Genomic DNA, 20230 nt, shown 5'->3' with positions numbered 1-20230 from the left:
AACAACAACAACAAATTCAAATTCATAGTACTTTCTATCTTATTTAAATTGAATTCACATGTAAAAGTGATAACCAGAATGCCTAGTTTTTGGCTATATATAATACATGAAATGGTTATGGTTATAATTTCTTGTTCAGTTTTTTTTAAAAATATCTGAATCTGAAAATTATATAGTAACCGTATTCATAGATTATCATCATATGAATGTGGAGCCCGGTTTTTTCCATTCTGTTATCGCTGGTATATTCAATTTCGTGTATCATTCGAATAATTTTTGATAAATTGAAACTAAATTGATTCATTTTACAATCTCATTCTATATTTATTCAATATTAAATGGTCAATATTTGATTTATAAACAATGATGATAATTCCAGGTCCAATCTATTCAAAATCACATAACATATTCTATGAACAGTACATGTTCGAGTGTAAATCCAGCTGATGTGTTTGGCTTTTATAAAGCTCACATCATCTTTCGTTTTTGATGTGTGTGTTTGTGTGTTGGTAAATGTCGTTGTTGTTGTTGTTGTTATTAAATATTTTTTTTATTGTTTTTTTTCTCTCAATTTGATCCATCAACTAATTTGGATCTTGGAAATTCATCAGGTTTCAATCAGCTAATCATCAACAACCACATTTATACCGGTGTTTTGATTTTTATAACGGAAAAAATTCAAAATGTTTCAGTAATGTGTTTTAATGCCCACAAAACCATCATCGCCACTAATAATTGGAAATTCTCATTAAAGTGATTTTTAAAATCATTTCTGATTATATTCAACAAAAATTTCTAAAATGCTTAGACCAACAAAATGGTTCGGCTGGTCTCGATCCAGTTCCGAATCGTCTTTAGTTCGATCCAATGGCAATCCACATTCATTGGAACAATTAAAGTGAGTGTTATAATAGAAATCAAATATCAAATTATAAATAATGTAAATCAAATTTCATTTATATAGATTATTATATCGTTTATTGGAAAAAAATCAAACGGTCAGTGAATCAAATCGTACATTATTGGTTGAAACATTGAGACAAATTGCTGAAATTCTAATCTGGGGTGATCAAAATGATTCTAGTGTCTTTGAGTAAGTTATATTTGAGTTTTAAAAATAAAATTAAATACTATTTTAAATCCTTTTATCCATTATTCATTATTATAGTTTTTTTCTCGAAAAAAATATGCTCTATTTTTTCTTGAATATCATGAAACAAAAATGTGGTGGCTATGTTTGTACACAATTATTACAAACATTGAATATTCTATTTGAAAACATCAAGAATGAAACATCACTTTATTATTTATTATCAAACAATCACGTTAATTCAATTATTATACATAAATTTGATTTTAGTGATGAAGAAGTTATGGCCTATTACATATCATTTTTGAAAACATTATCGCTTAAATTGAATACACATACAATACATTTTTTCTTCAATGAACATACAGCCGATTTTCCTCTTTATACTGAGGCGATTAAATTTTTTAATCATTCAGAAAAAATGGTACGAATTGCAGTTCGTACGTTGACATTGAATGTATTTCGTGTACAGGAAAAAGCGATGCTTCGTTTCATACGTGATTGTACGGCAGCACCATATTTTTCTAATCTATCCTGGTTCATTGGTAATCATATTCTAGATTTAAATAGCTCTTTGGCAACATATATTGAATCAAGAAATCAATCATCATCATCATCGAACATTCAAGGTTCATTGCCACATAGTAATAGTTCTTCTAATCTAATTAATCGTCTAGAAGATTTGGTCGCCGAACATCTTGATCATCTTCATTATTTAAACGATATTCTACTCTTAGATATTGATGATCTTAATAATGTACTTTCAGATAATCTATTGTATCGCCTTATAATTCCATTGTATATGCATTCATTTTTACGTATTGATTCGAAATTTAAATCAGAAACATCAAATTCCAAAGAAATTAATGTCATTCTATCGCCATCAATTGCAATATTTCTATTAACACAGGTGTTCTTAATCATTTCATATGGTGCTTTACTCAAAACATTGTTATTGGCATTGATTTCAAACAAACAAGACATTGAAACTATTGCACAAAAATGTGAATTTACTCAGCCCATCACTTCGTTAGAAGCAGCCATTGAACAAGCCATACAGACAACATCGAATCAAAATTCTTCCGATTCTAGTGAAATGTTAGATTCAAGTCCATCACATTCGATAAATAATAATGATAATAATGAACAGTTAGCAGAAGAAACGGTTAATAATTTTGACCCAAATCATTCAACAAGTGATGAAAATAAATCAAAAATTGAATCATGTCCAGCAATAAATTGGCAGGATTGTTCATTTCTGATTACATTGTTAGCATCTTTGAATGCCAAAATTATTCCTAACTCTGAATCATCCATGGATAATAATAATAGGAACAGTAATAGTAGTAGCAGTAGCAGCAAAAATTCTGAAAGAAATAACCTCAGTAAATCTTGTCATTCATCACAAATCATTCGATTCATACCCGATTGGACAAGTTCGGACGATAGAATTGTTTTATTTTCACTTTCTTTAATTTCGTCAATTGTTTCAAATAAAGCTATTGATAGTGAGACATATGAGAATATTTTTTTGTCATCATTGAATGATGATACATCTTTGCCGCCAACAAATTCGTTTCATCATACATTGATTAACAGCCTTTTATTAATCATGCGTCAATGTAGCTCATCAAGTAAGTTATCATATTATTATAACAAAATTAATTTGATTCATTTTCATAATTAATTTTACCATAGACTCATCCATACGTTTGGTAACTTTTGAGCTTGCTGTTCATTTATTCCGAAAACTTGCCTGTTGTCCACTATCGTCGAATGTTGTGAATCCACCTGAAGAATCCCAAGCTACTTCACGTCCTCATGGTCATGTGATATTGTCTGATCATCAAATAGCAGTGTTAGAACAAGCTCGTGAAGATGCTTGCCATATATTAAGACACTATTATTGCTCAATAGATGAATCTATATTTTTGAATCTTTTTGAAAAAGAAGCTAGAATGTTTCATTCTCATTCTTGTTCAACACGTACCTCAATATCATCGTCCACATCGGCCTCTCCATCCAAACATTCTGCATCAGACCGATCCAATCAGATTTGGTCATATGATTCATATCTAACATTAGAACAATTGTTCATGGATGCTACGTTATTGTTGCCCCCAAATGAAATAAACAAAGATGATTCAAATTTTCATCTACGTCTGCCAGGAATCGATTGTGAAAAAGCTCGTTATGTAAGTGATTTTTTTTTATTTCGAATTATGGATTTAATATATTATTCACATTCATTTTTGTTAAAGATAATTCAAGTATTTTTCGTTTTACGTCTTCTTTCATTTGATGTTCGTAAATCAATGGGTGATACAAGCACCGATGATAAAGCTCAAGATTTTTCCATACTATTAGACGATACTATTACTTCACCTTCGGTTTATTTAGATCAATTTATTGATCTTGGTGAGTCAAATTGTTTAAATTTAACATTTATTGATAATTTTTTTTTTCAAATTCAAGAAAATTGTGATCTAAATCGGTGTTCAGTAACATTTTATCAGTTGGTGAATAATCAGCATCGACAATATTCAGGTGATGCCCGTGATCGTTATTCACAATCAGCACCAGCATCAAGATCTGAAAGTCCATCTCTGATGCAAAACTCCAATACAAGTGGTCGTCGAATGCAACGGTTCATGACCATCATGAACGATCTTATTATTCTTATTGAACCGGATGATAAACGATATGGTTGGGGTGTCATTCGATTTATCGCTAGATTACAGGATATTGAAAAAATCGTTATGCATTCAAAAGAGCTTGGTCATCTACAAACATCACCGCCATTACCGGAAAAAGATAATAATAAATCATTGTATATTTATTTTGATTCATATCGATTATCATCTTCCATAGCATTAGATAACAAAATGACTATTACAAGAATTGGATATCGTAATCGTCAACAAAGTATTGTGGCTAGATTTCAATTCAACGATACTGTTCGTAGTTTAGTTGCACGTAATAATCTTTGTAAAGCGCATAAAAAAGTATTGGATCGTAAAATAATAGCTGTGGCTAATCTTATTGATGTTCCAACAAGTGGTCAAACAACAGTATCTCAATCAATTATACGTACCGGATCATCATCGAAATCCTCTCTGGATAGTAATAAAAAAGCTACAAATCAAAATCATCATAATCATCCAATTTTAACGCGAACCTATGCAGTTCCAGGTGTTGCTGTTCCATCGAAATTTCCTGTTGGCCAATCTTCAGATTCTTCATCGAATGATAATAACACTAATAAATTGGATATGTTAAACAAAAAACGTTATGCCTATTCACCGGCTGTATCAAATAATAAAACAAATAAATCGATTTCTTCTAATCGACAACAACAAACATCGGCTAAAATATCGATTGAAAATGAAAGACGTCTTAAGAAGAAATTAAAATATCCCGCCAATCATTTAGATAATGATCATGATCAAGAACAATATGGTATACCATTGAATGATCTTAGTCCAAAAACATTGCGAAAGAATACATCGTCAACAATAACAGCGGTATCGGCTGCCGCATCTGTTACATTAGCAGCCGAATGGCAAGAAAATTCTAATAATTCCCATCTATTCAATGATACTCATATTGAAGAAGGTATCAATCCATTGGATAATAATAATCATGATGTAGTTGATGCCATATCATTGGATAATCTTAATGTAACCAGAATGATTAACAATGATATAAATGAAACAATAATTACTGCTAATAATAATAATAATAATAATAACAATAAAAATAACAGATCTTCACCGCCATCATCATCATCATCCTCATCATCATCATTATCATCATTGAGACGACAACAGAATCGTACATCTGAAACATTTGATGTATAAACAATTATATTCATTCGTGGGTGTATGCATGTGCATGTGCATGATTTATGTATACAAACAGAAAAAAATTATTATCAAATTTTATCCTTTTGTGATATCATTATAATATTTGTATTTGTATTATTATTATTGAATATGTATGGAATTTTTATTTATTTATTTATATTTTTTTTTTGTTTGTTTATTTGTTTGTTTGTTTGTTTGTTTTGGTCACTAAGCTCTATTATTATTATTATTATTATTATTATAATGATGAAAATTATCAACGGTGAATTAATCATTAATTAATATCAATATAAATTACTCCCACGCATACACACACACAAAAACACACACACACACACATATATATTTATAGTTTTAATTTTTGTTATTATTTTTGAGAAAAAAAAATTATGAATAAATCAACCAATTTTAATTAATGGAATTGACAATTTGTTAACCAAAAAATAAAATAAAATAAACAAAAAAAGAAGACAAGTATATAAATTGTTTTTTTCATAATCAATTAGCGGAATGTTAATAATAATAATATGAATCCAGTGAATTGTGATTGATTAATAAAAAAAAAAATTGGAATTTATAGACGATTGAATGTACCAAATTTAATTCCACTAGCATTAGCACCTTTATTTGTACCATATTGTAGATTAATAATTGTTTCACCTTGTTTCAATTGTTCTTCAGTGAAATTTCTTTTATTTTCTTCAGCTTCTTTTGGTCCAAATCCTTTTAATCCGAATTTATTTGCTTTACGTGCCAATGATGACAAACAAATCTGTACAGAATGAAGATTAACACGTTCCCAAAGATCAACCGTTTGGAATGTTTCTTCTCTGTTGACGCCCAATACATCTAATGCTTTCAAAAAGGAATTAATATTATCCATACATTTGAATGGCAATGATGTTTCCTGGAATTTTTTCACTATTCCTGGTTTCATAGTATTAGCCAATCTATGATAAACGGAACCAATTGGATTTAGATAAAAATAAAATTGATGATTAAAATGACAAATAAAAAACGTTTTACTTACTTGCAGAGTACGACACCATTTTTCAATACTGCATGGAAATTATCTTCACTACCATCAGTATCAATATTGACACCTTCAACAATATCATTAATCCATGCCAATATTTGTTTCGACAAATCCGGATCATATTTTGATTGCACCTGTTCAAGTGTATGACACACATATTTTTTAGTTGTAACATATATCAATATAGTGTATAGTTTTTTTTTGCAATCAATTGATCAAAAAAAAGGTATAGGCATTTTTTGTTTTGTTTTGTTTTGTTTATCAATATAGTCATATCACTATTTTTGATCTATTGAAATTCTTTTTTTTTTTTTTTTGATTGAAATCCATAATAATATCGGTAGCAATATCATCAAACTAGCATTTCTATTCACAACAACAACAACAACAATCTGACAGCAAATAATTTCATTTGACCTTGATTGATATCGTTATATTCCGATATACATATTCACAACAACAACAACAACAACAAAAAAATTATACTGACACATTTTAATAATAATAATAATAATAAAATGATGATAATATTTAAACATTTCAAATGTTGTTGGCCACCGTGGCTATGATGGCCGATCATTTGGTGATGGAAATATAATGAAACCGGAAAAATGAACAAAAAAAAATTAATGTAAATGAGTGTATAAATGAGAAAAAACTGACAGATGGATTTTGGCCAATATATTGAATAGGAATATATATCTTATATATATTATTATCGTTCTCATTTATTTGTACCATTTATTCGTTGATGATATCTATCAAATTTTTTTTTTAAATCAAAGATTCCTGATTTCATCATTTAGCTCATGTTTCCAATGAAAATAACAAGTTTTATCAAAAAAAAAGAAAAAAAGAAATTCATACATCACTCACTAACCAGATGAACATAAATAATTTATTCATCATATTTTTGATGATGATTAACATCAAAACAGACTAGAATGATCAATCAATATTTCTGAAGATTTCTTCTTGTCTATTACTCGTCTTGTAATGTGATTTTCACAGTTTTTTTTTTGGTCATAATGATTAAAGTCATATCATCTTTAAAGACATGATTTTATTGTTAATGTATTTTCACATACAGATTGCATTTATTCGAGTATCTTAAATAAACTGATGATGAAAACAATCAATTCTTCAAATAATCATTAAAAACAGCCTCTGAACAATGGTCAATAATCAATCGTTGAACATCCGGCAAGCATTCGCCTAATGATTTAAAAAAAATGATGTTCATTGATATTGAATGAACATCATATACACAACGACAACAATGATCATATAATAACATCGTTGTTTCGATGGACACACACACACTCAATGACAATGGCCTTCAAAACATTTGTGTGATTTGTGAAAACAAAAAAAAAACAAAATAAAATTTTTTCTCAACATTCAATTCAAGTTCTCAACATTGATGGTTGAATAGAATAGATAGGTGAAAAAAAAAATAATAATGATTGAAATGGTCAATGAATGATTCATCATTTTATCATCGGAATAAATTTCAAGCCTTACCTTTGCATGGGTTTCAGCAGCAATACCGGATTTTTCAGCACGATTTTCCATACTCACAGTTTAATTGATTGATTGATTCTAAAGCTTCTATAACTAAAATAGAAATTATCGTACACCAGATATATATATATATATATATATATATTAGCAGGAAAAAAAATTGAAAATGAAAAACCAGTTGAATTCGACGACAGTATAAACGATGTTCAAATAAAATTTTTTGCAACTTTTTTTTATGATGATGATGATGATCGTGTCTTTATCAAATCAAGCAAACATTGAAAGTGACAGTGAAATGAAAAAAAAAAAATCGGTTTTCCGTTCTGCAAAAAAAAAAAAAAAAACCAACCGACGATCAACCACCACCACCACAACAATCAACGAACAATCATGAATTTGAGACTATCCAGCTAAGCTATGCATCATCATCATTTACAACAACCACGACCACCACCACCAAAATTATCATCCATTATTACCATCTTATCACATTGGACGCTGTATACCAACAAGTGTATACAAGTGTACAAAAAAAAAAAATGTTCAATAAAATTGTTGATGTAGTGGCACTAAAAATTTACTGGCAACAATGGCTTTGGTTAGATTTTTTTTTCTTCAATCAATATTATACCATTACAATGGCTATAATGTAGCCAATATAGAAATCATTATTATGATGATTATGATCATGATCATGATGTTTAGCTTGATGATAATAACGGTCAATAAATATGTGCTATTCTAAGAGTCTGCGCATTCATCAATACATTTGAATCTTTCCAATTTACGCCCAAAATATATGCAACAAAAAAAAAAAACATGGATTGATTGATCATCAATAAAAACAAAAAATGGCCTCAATAACCATCTGATGACACAAGATGGCAACCGATGTCTCAATTTATTTTATGTTATCAATTTTTTTTTTGGCATTTATTTGGCGTTCTATATTTGTAATTTGTATCCAAATTCATTTATCAAATTTCATTGTTTGACAAATATTATATTTATGATATTAATGTTATTAGTAATAATAATAAAATCGTAATCAATATATCCGTGATTGTTGAGTGTAATGTTGTGATTTGTGTGTGTTGGGTACAAAAAAAATGAAGAAGAATAAGAAGAAGAAGAAATCCAAAGATTTTGGCAATTATTCCATTGTTGTTTTCATTTTTCTTAAGAATGACATTTTTTTTTTTTGGTTCCTGTTTCTTTTTTTCTCCATTACACAATGAATGATATTGCCAAAACAAAATATCCATCTAATTCTAGTGATGATGGTTATAAAAAAAAAGAAGAATAATGATCATATAATCATTGATTATTGTTGTCTACAAGAATATACTATTCATAAATGATGCAAGAGATTTTTTTTTCGTTTTGTTTAAATAGGTAATATTTGATTCGTGTGTTGATTATTGTTATGTGGCATAATCATTCATATATATGATTAGATGATAATAAAATGCATAAATCATCATGATGATAATCTAGAAAAACAAAATGATAATGATGAATATGATGATAATATCAGATCAGAATTATGTATTATATTTAAATTAAAGTTATTATATAGATTTGAATCATGAATTTGATCTATGTTTGTATGATTGATCGATTGACTGATTGATTGATTCATTTATCAATCAATTGATTGATTGATTGATTGATTGATTGATTGTATACTGTGTGTGTGTGTGTATATTTGTATTTTGCAAATACAATATGTACGAATATATTATTCATGAATTAGCGATAAAAATGGAATATTCCAAACAATGAAAAAAAATGAATTCATGTGTGCATGACAAAGAAAAATGAACATTTTTGATAATAATATGATGGTGATGATAAAATGAATTCTGATGATGATGATGATGATGATGTAATTTGATGTGATGGATGGATGAATGAACACACTTTTGGGAATTTTATTTTTATTTTATTTTTATTTTTTGGTATTTGAAATCATTTTTCGTCATCTAAGTTTCGTTTGTCAAATGAAAATCAATAGATTTTTTTTTCTCCACTTTCCAATCATTTTGATTTGTTCACTATTTGCAATAGCATAATTTTGATTATTCCAATTCAATATTACTTGTGATATTGTTCATTTTATCTTGATAATGAATCGTATCATTATTATTTTTTCTTTTCATTGTTCACTGGTGCCATGATGATGATGATAATTTAGATGATTAGATGCCATTCGATTATATGTGTTGTTAATGATGATGATGATGATGATGATGATAATACAATGGTTGTGCACAAAATTGTGCGTTTGTGCGTGTACGATTTTTTTTTTGTTTTGTTACGTATACGTATTTTATTTAGATCCGTTTATATTATTTTGGATCTCATTTGTGTATTTGTGTGTGTGTGTGTATGTTGAACATTGCATTAACTTCTTTTTTTTTTGGTGTAATGTATCTATACAGAAAAAAAATTATATCCCTTTTTATATATTATATTTGAATTCAGAATCTGATAATAATGATAATGATGAATGAATGAATTGATGCGCACGGCCGCACAATTTCACAATACAAATTTTCCAAAATTTCGTACATAAAACTATGTATGTATGTGTGTGTGTGTGTATGTTTGCAATTTACAATTTTTGTTTTTCTTTCAATGATATCGATGATTTTCAATGATGATGAGAGCGTGTTATGATGGCCATACAGACTAATATAACGAGATATGAGAATGAGATAATGATGAGGATGTGTATGATCAGGGCCGGCCGAGGTGCCTGTGCAAACTGTGCACAGCACAAGGCCTCGCGCTGCCTTCCCCCTTTCCGCTGTATTGGCAAGGGCCTCGCAGCTCCAACTTTTCACCCTATTTTTGCACAAGGCCTCGCGATTTTCTGGGCCGGCCCTGTGTATGATGATGATGATGATGATCGACTTGTGATTATATCAAGATAAAATAATGGCTATGATGATAATGATCATCATTTGCATGTATACAAATCAATAGTTCGTGTACACGTTTTACATTCAACATAACAGCACCAATGAAATTTGCAATTACAGCGTTCTTTTACCGTTACTTTTTGCGTATTGTAGCTGGAGTTTTTTTCACATAGAAAAAAAAGAAAATGAAAAAGAAAAGAATTAAATTAATGAACAATTTCACATGAAAAAAAAGTGAACGTATATAATCATCATTTAAAATGGATTCATGCAGAATAATTGCCATCATATAACAACAGTAGTGGAGGCAAGAAAACATTAAGAATTAAATATGAAAAAATGGTACATGGTTTACTTGTGTGATTAATGATTGGGATTAGTAATTGTTGTATGATATAATGATATAATGATGATAATATTATGTTACACTTACCCTCGTCCACAACACATTAGATTACATCCATCGGTTCCTTTGGATGTACGATTACAATAACGTCCTTGTGTACCATATGCACCCGTTTTATTATTATGATCGCAATAATCAGGAGAATCATCAATATATAAAAGATCTTCGGCCGTTGGCCTTGTAAAACTAGGATGACGGACCTGTAATTTTGATCGTTTATTTAATCGTACTTCGGTTGCACCATCATATTTGTCTTTTAAAAAATCGCCAACTTCACGAAAGCTTAATAATTGTTGCCAACAGGTTACTACAGAACAGGAACCACTTACACCATGACATTTGCATGTTGCTCTCGTTTTACGTATAACAGCCTTTTTACAATAAACCAGTTGGTTGTTGCGAGATAGATTTTTTTTTTTGGTTTCATTTTATATTCATAAATTCACAATTCGAAAATCAATGGGATCAATTTTTTGTTTTGATTAAGAGAAGTAAGAGAAAAAAATTTAAAAAAAACAAATTTTTTTCGATTACGATTGACAGCCACATAATAAATATTGATTGATTAAATGATAAAACTTACCCTTCTTCCTGCTTCATTATTATGTAAATTCATTAATTTTCTTGCCAATTCTCTTGAACCTTTAGGTAGATTTTTTTCCTTTTCACGAACATCGATAAAACTTTTAGAAAAACGATAACCATAATCAAGATTATCGCCACATCCACCCCAGATCCATTCTTGATTTAATGATTTAGGTCTTGCTGATCGGCCACAGCTACAATGTGATAATTGTCCATCACGACATGCACGTGCAATAGCATATACAACACCAGCAGCTGAAATAGCATGTGCAAATGCTGATTCTCGACTGGCTAATAATTTATGATCACCGACACCATCATAATATTAACATTATTATCATTTAAAAGATTTTTTTTTTTTTTGGATAAACAACATTTTTTCATGATTAAAATGTTCGGTTAGTGATCACAGGAGAAAGAGATTAAGAGAAAGAAAGAAAAAAAAATAAAATAAAATGTAGAAAAAAGTGATTTTCGAGTAAAAAAAAAAATTCGTAATTAGATCGCAATTTAGTAGCAATTTTTGTTTTTCGTTCTTGTTTGTTCATTCGTTACACACACACACACACACACACAAACATACCACTGATCAAGATTTGAAAAATGGATTGCACATCAATCTAGTTTGAATAATTGAATCGACTAGACTTGATCAGGTAGACGGTTGCTTGATAACTTGAAAAATAAACTCAATCAAAAGGAATTGAATCGAATCGAATCATCAATCGAATGAGAATTATCAGGGTGAAAAGTGAAAAATTTATTTATTTTTTTTTTGCTGGGCGCTCAGCAAAAAAAAATGAAGACTAAACAAAATTGTATGCATTTTATTAATGATGATGATTAAGATTGCTTAGATAATAATGTCATGAAACTTTCAATTCAATCTTCAATATATCGGTCATTGTATCACTTTCACCCTGGTTGGTTGGTTGGTTGGTTGTTGTTGTTACAAAATTTTTCTTTTTCTTTTCCTATTTCTTATTTCATGAGTTTTATGATGTTTTTTTTTTTTTTTTTGATTCTATATTTGGACATGATATGTTAATTGTCGTCGTCTCTACCTATACCTCTTTTTTTCAGATTAAGAAAAATTGATAAAATAAATAAATAAATTACGTAATACATTGTCAAGCTCGATGTGTGTGTGTGTGTGTATGTCTGTAAAACTGTCAATTTGTTTCCTGTATTTGTTAATTGGTCTATGTGTCGTGTGTTTCTAAAATGTATATTTAAAAATATATATTTTATTGGATTGAATGAAGAAGAAAAAGAAGAAGACGAAAAAAAATGGATCAACAAAATATTTTTTGTTACAACAACAAAAAATTTTATGGTTTTTTTTACATTTTATTTTATTTTATTTATTTATTTTTTTTTTTTGAAAAATAAAATTTCAAATTTAAATTTAGCATCCACTTACCAATATTTAGTACATGTCCAAACACTGAACTATCATCCACTGTTGAACAATTCCATCGTTGATTTTTAAATTGATATTGACATTCATTGATGCCTAAACGTGCACCACGACCAATATGTGGTATATGATCTTGATAAAGATTACATAATTGTGTCTGTCCTTTGCTTAGGCCTTTTAGTTCGTTACAAAATAATTTTTTCTTTTGTTGTTTATTATAATTATAATTATAATCATTATTATTATTATTATTATTGTTATTGTTAGAATTATTATTTCCATTCGAACCATATGGCACCGGATTTCCACCAACATTTCCCATAATACCGGAATTAATTTCTGATGAATCCATTCCATAATGATTATGGCCAAATATACTATTATGGCTACCGGATCCTGTTGATGTTGATGTTGGTGATGATCCAAAATTATTTGTTGACAAAACATTATTGGCATTATTGCCACCATTATTATCACCATTAACCAACATATAAGAATTTGGTGATAATGATCCGGAATTTATATTGCCCAATGTATTTAATTCATATGAACTTAGATCGGTTGGATACAATTCATTATTTGTCAATGAGATCCCTTGCATTCCAAGATTTCTATGAATGAAAATAAAAATAACAAGTAATATTATTATATTAATATAATAATATGATGATGATCTAACTAATAACAATAATAGAAACAAGAAAAAAAAATGAATGAAAACAAATTGGTATTGACAATATAAAAAAAGAAATGTAATAATAATAATGATAACATTAACATTAAATGAACACAATCATAATTGGAAATTTGATCTATATACAACAAATAGAATAGATTGTATTTATCAATCTAAATGGACATAATAAATAATATGATGATGATGATTGTCATAACCAAATATAATTAAATAAGTCAATCATTTTTTCTGTGATTCGTATTCTCATATGAGAAAAACTATCCATTTTGTTTTGTTTGGTTTTGATTTCTTCTTTTTTTTTGTTTCCATCATCATCACATTCAACTTGAAACTTTAACTGATGAGCCTCTCCTTTTTTTTGCTTTGCTTTGCTTTGCATTGCTTTTTTTCTTATTTGGACAATGTCCATAGAATTGAATTATTGAACAAATCAAACAATCCAATCAAGTATAGCAGCATGGTAGCATTTTTTTTCATAATTTGATGTTATGATCAGATTGAATATGATAATCTATCTATTTCTGTCCATCATTATAGTTGTTTTGTTTTGTTTTGTTTTCTTTGCATTCAACATATAATCACATTAATTGTCGCAATGTATGCAACACATTTATTTTATGAAAAAAAAATTGAGATTAGAAAAAAAAAATTCATGAGAAAGAATTGTTGAAAATCAAGAAACAAAAACAATTAACAAAAATAAAAAAAAACAACTAAATTCATCGGCATCATTGTACATCATTGATGATTACAATTTTGATGATAAAATTTGGGTTTCCAATTAACTAGGTAAAATTTTTTTCCATTTTCACACACAAATACACACATATTCAAACTAGATCAATTGATCATCATCATCATCATCATCATCGTTTGATATATACAGTCAACCTGTTTAGCAGCAGTAGCAATAACAACAACAGAAAATAAAAACTAGGTGATTCTCAGGTATAATCATCTGACAAGGTTGCGACCAAAATGGCGCCAGTTTGTCTTGATAATGTAATGATGATGATGATGATGATCACATCACATCACATCACATTTTGTATTTGAATTTTTTTTTTCAATGAGAAAAAAATGAAGATATTGTGTGTGTATATAAGAAATTGGATCACTCACAATATTGATACACACACACACACACACATACTTCAAACACCTATTTTGGCAATAACATCCAAAAAAAAAAGAAAATTATGTCGAGAAAGAAAGAAAGAAAAAAAAATAGCAATTTGTACACACACTCATATATATAGCGTGTATTAAAGTTATAATCATCCTGTTTTTGTGTGTGTATGTGTAGTTGGTTAACAACAACAACAGCAGCAGCTGATCAACCAAATATGAGAAACAACATTTGTTGGTTAAAAAAAATGAAACGGGACAACAACAACAACAACAACAACAAAATTAATAAAATCAAATGAGAAATTCAATTTTTATGAAACATGATAATGCGGATGATGAAACGAAGAAGAAGAAAAAAAATCATAATCGTGTAATCGGATTTCAAGGGTCTCGGCCAAATATAATCATAGTTTGTTATTGAACCTGATATGTAAAAAAAAATACATCAGTATCATCAGTGGGTCCATTTCAAGCTCTACAAAAAAAAACTCAAAACAAAAATGATGATGATAACCATGATGATGAAGATTGTCTAGAGCTCATTGTTTTATACCACGATCGATTGTAATAATGGTACCGGTAAAAAATGATATGGATGAAAAGAAAAAAATAAATAAATCACGTGATGTGACCATTTTATAAATGGTTTGGAATTAATCTGATATAAACAGATAAGAATTTCCAATACATTATCTTGCTATTATTATAAACGATTTTTATTTTCACTCAACTTATCTATAATATCTTGATTTTGATTAAAAATTTTTTTCTTTACCATGTCCGAATAGTGATGAGATCAATGATGCATGATGATAATGATGATGATGGATAAGATTCAAATTGATAATAGTAGAAAGTATCATCATCATCATCATCAGTATAATTTTTTTGCAACGAAAATATTTTGGCAGTTTTTTATTTTGGCCAGCCAAGAAAAGAAAAATAAAAATCAAATTTGCAATCAAAAGGGAACACGTTTATTGTTAACCATTATGATGATGATGATGAAATGCATTTTTCATTGGCCTAATCCATTTCGAGTTTAGGTCACTTGTATACCAGAAAAAAAAACAACAACAACAAAAAAAAATTCCATTTCTCTATATCAATTCTCATGTGCATCCAATAGAAATAGGCTTCAAAGGCTTCATTATAGAACCTCGAAAAGATGAAAAAAACAACAACAACAACAACAACAGAGAAAACAAGTGTTGACCAATGAACAAACGAAAAAAAAATGAAATGAATGAATGATCAATCAAACCATATTTCATTTAGAGATCTTTTAACCAAAAAAAAAAAAAAAAAATAAAATAATACGACCATGGATTAATCTATCTGATACATGACACAGACACACACACACACACACTGAACATCAATTAATCAAATCTAATTAAGATAATTACCGCTGCAATTTTTTTTTTTTTGATTATTGCAATTTCACTATATCAGCATCAGCATAAGCATCATCATCATCATTTTTATTATTGAAACAAGAATGAATTTGGTTAATGGCAAGCCGAAGCTGATCAAATCAGATTATACAATAACGGTTCGCCAAAAACAACAACAACAACAACAACAACATATTTTGATCGGATTGTATAACGAATTTTTCATATTTGACCGAGATTTTTTTTTTTGGATATTTTTCACTCATGTTCATTTGAAGATTATATATGAAAAAAAAAATTTTTTTTCCCCCCTTTGTACATGATAATAATATTGAATAACATATAATGTTGATAAAAGATTATGTTTATGGTTTGATATATGCAATTGAATTTCAAAGATTTAGATTAGCGTCGTATATTTTTTTCTTTCTCTTCACTGTGTGTGTGTGTGATGTGTTTAATTTGGTTATGTGATCATATCGTAAGGATTTTGATGGCCAAATTTTATTTCATTTTTTTTTCTGTTTTTGTTTTTATTTTTGCTGTTGTTGTTGTTGTTGTTGTTGTTGAGCGCTTGAATATTTTTTTTTTTTTGAGACAATCATCATATCTGATAAATGTTCATGAAAAGAGAGTAAAAAAAAAAGAGAAAATTCATGTATGTACAAAATCCATTGAAAATCGGTTAAATTTTAACCTTGTTTTTTTTGCCCACTATTTTATTGTTACCTGGCAAAAAAAAATAATACCTGATTGTTGTTGTTGTTCACCTGAATATTAACCTTCAATTTGGCGATATAAAGTTGTTAAGCCTTTCGTCGTCGTAATCGTCAATGGTTTTTTATTTTTTTGATTGTTATCATTTTGTTGTTTGGCATTTATTTTTCTTTTCTGGTCGATCGATTTGATTGACTTTGACCCGATATCCATTGATTTTATAAGAGCTGACTGACTGATTGTACTGAAATTTTTTTTTATTTTTTTATTTTTTTTTTGGACTTGAATAATAATGATGATAATAATAATCGAATATATATATATTGGAGAAGAAAAATATGTTTTCTTCATCCATAAATGATGATGACCGAAAAAAAAATTTTTTTGCTGTTGTTGTTTCGCAATTATTTTCCCGACAGACACAATACACATGCACATGTATGCACATAGAAAAAAAAACAGTCTGTAATATAATATAATCATGTAATTTATCAAAAAAAAAAAGAATGTTCATCCATTCTTTATATATTGATTGATCAACATTACAGATACAAAGAAAAACATGGCCTGTATAAACAAATAATGATGAAGCTTTTAATCGTGAATCATCATCATCATCATCACCATAATTGCCATTGAATTTATCCAATGGTATTGTGTGTGTGTGTGTATGAAAATTGATTTTTTTTTTTTAATATTGTTTTCCATTTTCACATTAGAAATTCTATTAGATGTTTACCAAATGTTGACCGATAAAAGCATCGGTCACAATAATAATAATAATAATAATTGATTTTTAATTTTAATCTAATCATCATCATCATCATTATTATAATTGTACAAACGATGTTGATTTATAGATAAGATTATGATGATTTAAATTGAATTTTTCTTGAAAAGAGAGCCAAAACTGAAAGGGAAAATTAAAATTATCCCTATATAGGTGACAAAACAAGATTAAATCAAAAAAAAAAAAATGAATGAATGAATGAATATTTGACATGACATGCAAAAGCCATGTTAGCCGTGTAGCTTTAATTTTCTTGGAACAAATTTTTCTTTTTCTTTTCTTGTTATTATTCTTATACATATAAGAATTTGTCATCACTATCATTCATCACCATCATCAAGTTTGATATACGAATACAACAGATGTGTGTGTGCGTCCGTTATCGTGTTGAATAGTTCATTGATCTTGTTAAATTCTAATGAAAACGATCCATGTTCATTATGGTTATATGATTGGCGAAAAAGAAGAAAAAAAGATTTACATCTTCAATATACCAAAAAAAAAATTGGTTTCCTTACCGGTGCTTGGTGCGGTATTTTTTTTTTCTCAAAATTCGATGTGATAGGCTGATGACAAAAAGAGAGAGAGAGAGAGAAAACATCCAAACTTTGAACTAAATAACCAATGTTATGAAAAGAGAAGAGAAACTAGAAAACTTTTTAATTTTTTCTCCCAGAAAAAAAAGACAAGTTTTATTCTTTCTAGTGCCTATTTCATAGAAGGTAAGAAAAAAAATGAAAGAAAGAAAGAAATTCAGCCAAAAAAAAGATAACGGCAATTCAAATTAACGAAAAAAAAATGCTGATACTTTTTTTTCAGTGTAAAAAGACAAATTTTTGAAATAAAAAACTTTTATTAAAGACCAAATAGTCATAGTCGTCGTCGTCGTCGTCGTCGTCGTCGTCGTTTATCAGCGCAGTGGTAAACACTTTTGATGATGACAATTTTTGTTTATTTTATTTTTGTTTTTTTTTTTTTTGGTGATATTTTTAGTCAATTTTTGAAATCAAGTTTCTTCCTTTTTCTCTCTCTCTCTCTCTCTCTCAATCAGATAGCACCATCATCATCATTAATTGGACAGAAATTCTTATTTTTTGTTTTTGTTTTTGTAACCAACAAAATTTCAGTAATGTCCATTATGTTCAAAATACATTACATGCGCATATATGGATTTTTTGTTTTAAATTTTGTTTGTTTTGAAACAAAAAAATAGATAGATGGTAGCATGGATTTTTTTTTCATGTTCATAATGAAATTTCAATGCATTTTTCTAAATCTGTCTGTAAATATACCGACAACACATTTTCAATGCATTTATTATTAGCATTTTTGTAGTTTGGATAGGATGGGTAGATGGGTAGATAGTTGGATAAGATGTCAACACGATAGTTGACGATAAAATGAATGAATATGCAAAGAAAAAAAAATTTCATAGTATCCAATAGAATGGTGAGGTGAAAAATAAAGATTTGATCAACCAAAAAAAAAAAAACAAGTTTAGCGTGAAAAAAAGATTGACCGATGAATCTTCAATCGGTGAATGAATGAATTAATTTATGGTTGAAATGTTGTTTTATCGTAATTTTTCTTTTTTTTCCTACATCATTTTTTTTATATTTTAACGCTTTAGCACCTTATATACGATTATTATTATTACGAATATACCAGCTGAATTAGGAAAGAAATTCATAAGATAAAAGTATTAGATCCGACTAATTTCAATATTGAAAAAAAATAAATAAATAAATAAATAGAAATTCAATTAATTCAATCTGTACAAATTATTGAGACTAATTATCGCTATCCATGAAATAATTTTTTTTCTTGGTGGAAAAAACTTTTTTTCACCACCATCAGACATATTTAGATTAGATGAATGGAATTGATTCGAAACACATACTTTAAATTTGTCAATTTTTTTGTTGTTGAATACATTTGTGGTGACAGCATAAGCAGCAGCAGCAGCATTTTATTCTCTCTTCCACAACTCAGTGACCAATTTGAAACTTCAATAAAAAAAAACTCTTATGGACCATTTTTTTTCCTGTCATCATAATGTTTTGTTTACTTTTTTTCTTCTTTGTCAATGTTTACTTCTTTATGAAGGATGTGTTTGTGCGTTTGTGTGTGTGTGTATGCATTGTTTACTTTGAATGTCGAATGGAGAATAAAAAAAAATCAAAATCGCCTTTCACAAAAGACTTTAAACACAATATACATATATATATGAACATTATTGCGGTTCGTTTAATATTGTATAACACAAATATTGATGCAAAATTTACCGCCAAATGGTGATGGTTATATATAAATAATATATTTTTTTCAAAGAAAAAAATCATCATCATTATCATCATCATTTACCGAAATTGATAATCATCATAAGCATTTATTATTGATGATGATGATGATGATTTGTCCACAAATTCAGGTTATGAAGGGTCACAGTAAGGTGTAACACACATACACACACACACACACACATACAAATGTTATCATCATTTTTTGATGACATCCTTCCCTTTCTTCTTTTCCTTCCTTCCAATTTTTTCGTTGGTGTCAAATTGCGAAAAGTAAAAAAAAAAAATTTCATTTTGCATCTCTTTTTGATTTTCGAATTTTCGAATTTTTTTTTTTTTTTTTT

General features: G+C 28.3%; 3 protein-coding genes across 3 annotated transcripts in view; 1 reads left to right on the top strand and 2 right to left on the bottom strand.

Annotated features, from left to right (window-relative positions):
- Window positions 1-155: 155 nt before the first annotated feature.
- Window positions 156-5372, top strand: ema (C-type lectin domain containing ema). The gene is made up of 6 exons (XM_047062584.2): window positions 156-898; window positions 965-1093; window positions 1169-2724; window positions 2789-3285; window positions 3352-3508; window positions 3566-5372. Exons 1-6 carry the CDS (start codon window positions 801-803, stop codon window positions 4948-4950), a joined length of 3822 nt encoding a protein of 1273 aa, XP_046918540.2. The 5' UTR covers window positions 156-800; the 3' UTR covers window positions 4951-5372.
- LOC124498829 (myophilin) lies at window positions 5302-8039 on the bottom strand. Its single transcript, XM_047062655.2, has 3 exons — window positions 7517-8039; window positions 5987-6126; window positions 5302-5906 (listed from the first exon to the last, which is right to left on the bottom strand). Exons 1-3 carry the CDS (start codon window positions 7565-7567, stop codon window positions 5531-5533), a joined length of 567 nt encoding a protein of 188 aa, XP_046918611.1. The 5' UTR covers window positions 7568-8039; the 3' UTR covers window positions 5302-5530.
- Window positions 8040-8111: 72 nt separating this feature from the next.
- LOC124498808 (protein Wnt-5b) overlaps window positions 8112-20230 on the bottom strand; it is a 31542-nt gene continuing 19423 nt past the window's right edge. Inside the window, exons 3-6 of the mRNA XM_075731288.1 lie at window positions 12858-13465; window positions 11433-11725; window positions 10877-11220; window positions 8112-10596 (exon numbers count right to left, since the gene is read on the bottom strand). Coding sequence (XP_075587403.1) covers window positions 10482-10596; window positions 10877-11220; window positions 11433-11725; window positions 12858-13465 — 1360 coding nt within the window. The 3' untranslated portion in view covers window positions 8112-10481. The remainder of the gene's footprint in view (window positions 10597-10876; window positions 11221-11432; window positions 11726-12857; window positions 13466-20230) is intronic.

Source organism: Dermatophagoides farinae, chromosome 5, assembly GCF_024713945.1.
Source record: "Dermatophagoides farinae isolate YC_2012a chromosome 5, ASM2471394v1, whole genome shotgun sequence".
Classification (NCBI taxonomy): Eukaryota; Metazoa; Arthropoda; class Arachnida; order Sarcoptiformes; family Pyroglyphidae; genus Dermatophagoides; species Dermatophagoides farinae.
The sequence above is the reverse complement of the archived record's forward strand: the minus strand, read 5'-3'. Positions and strand labels throughout refer to the sequence as shown.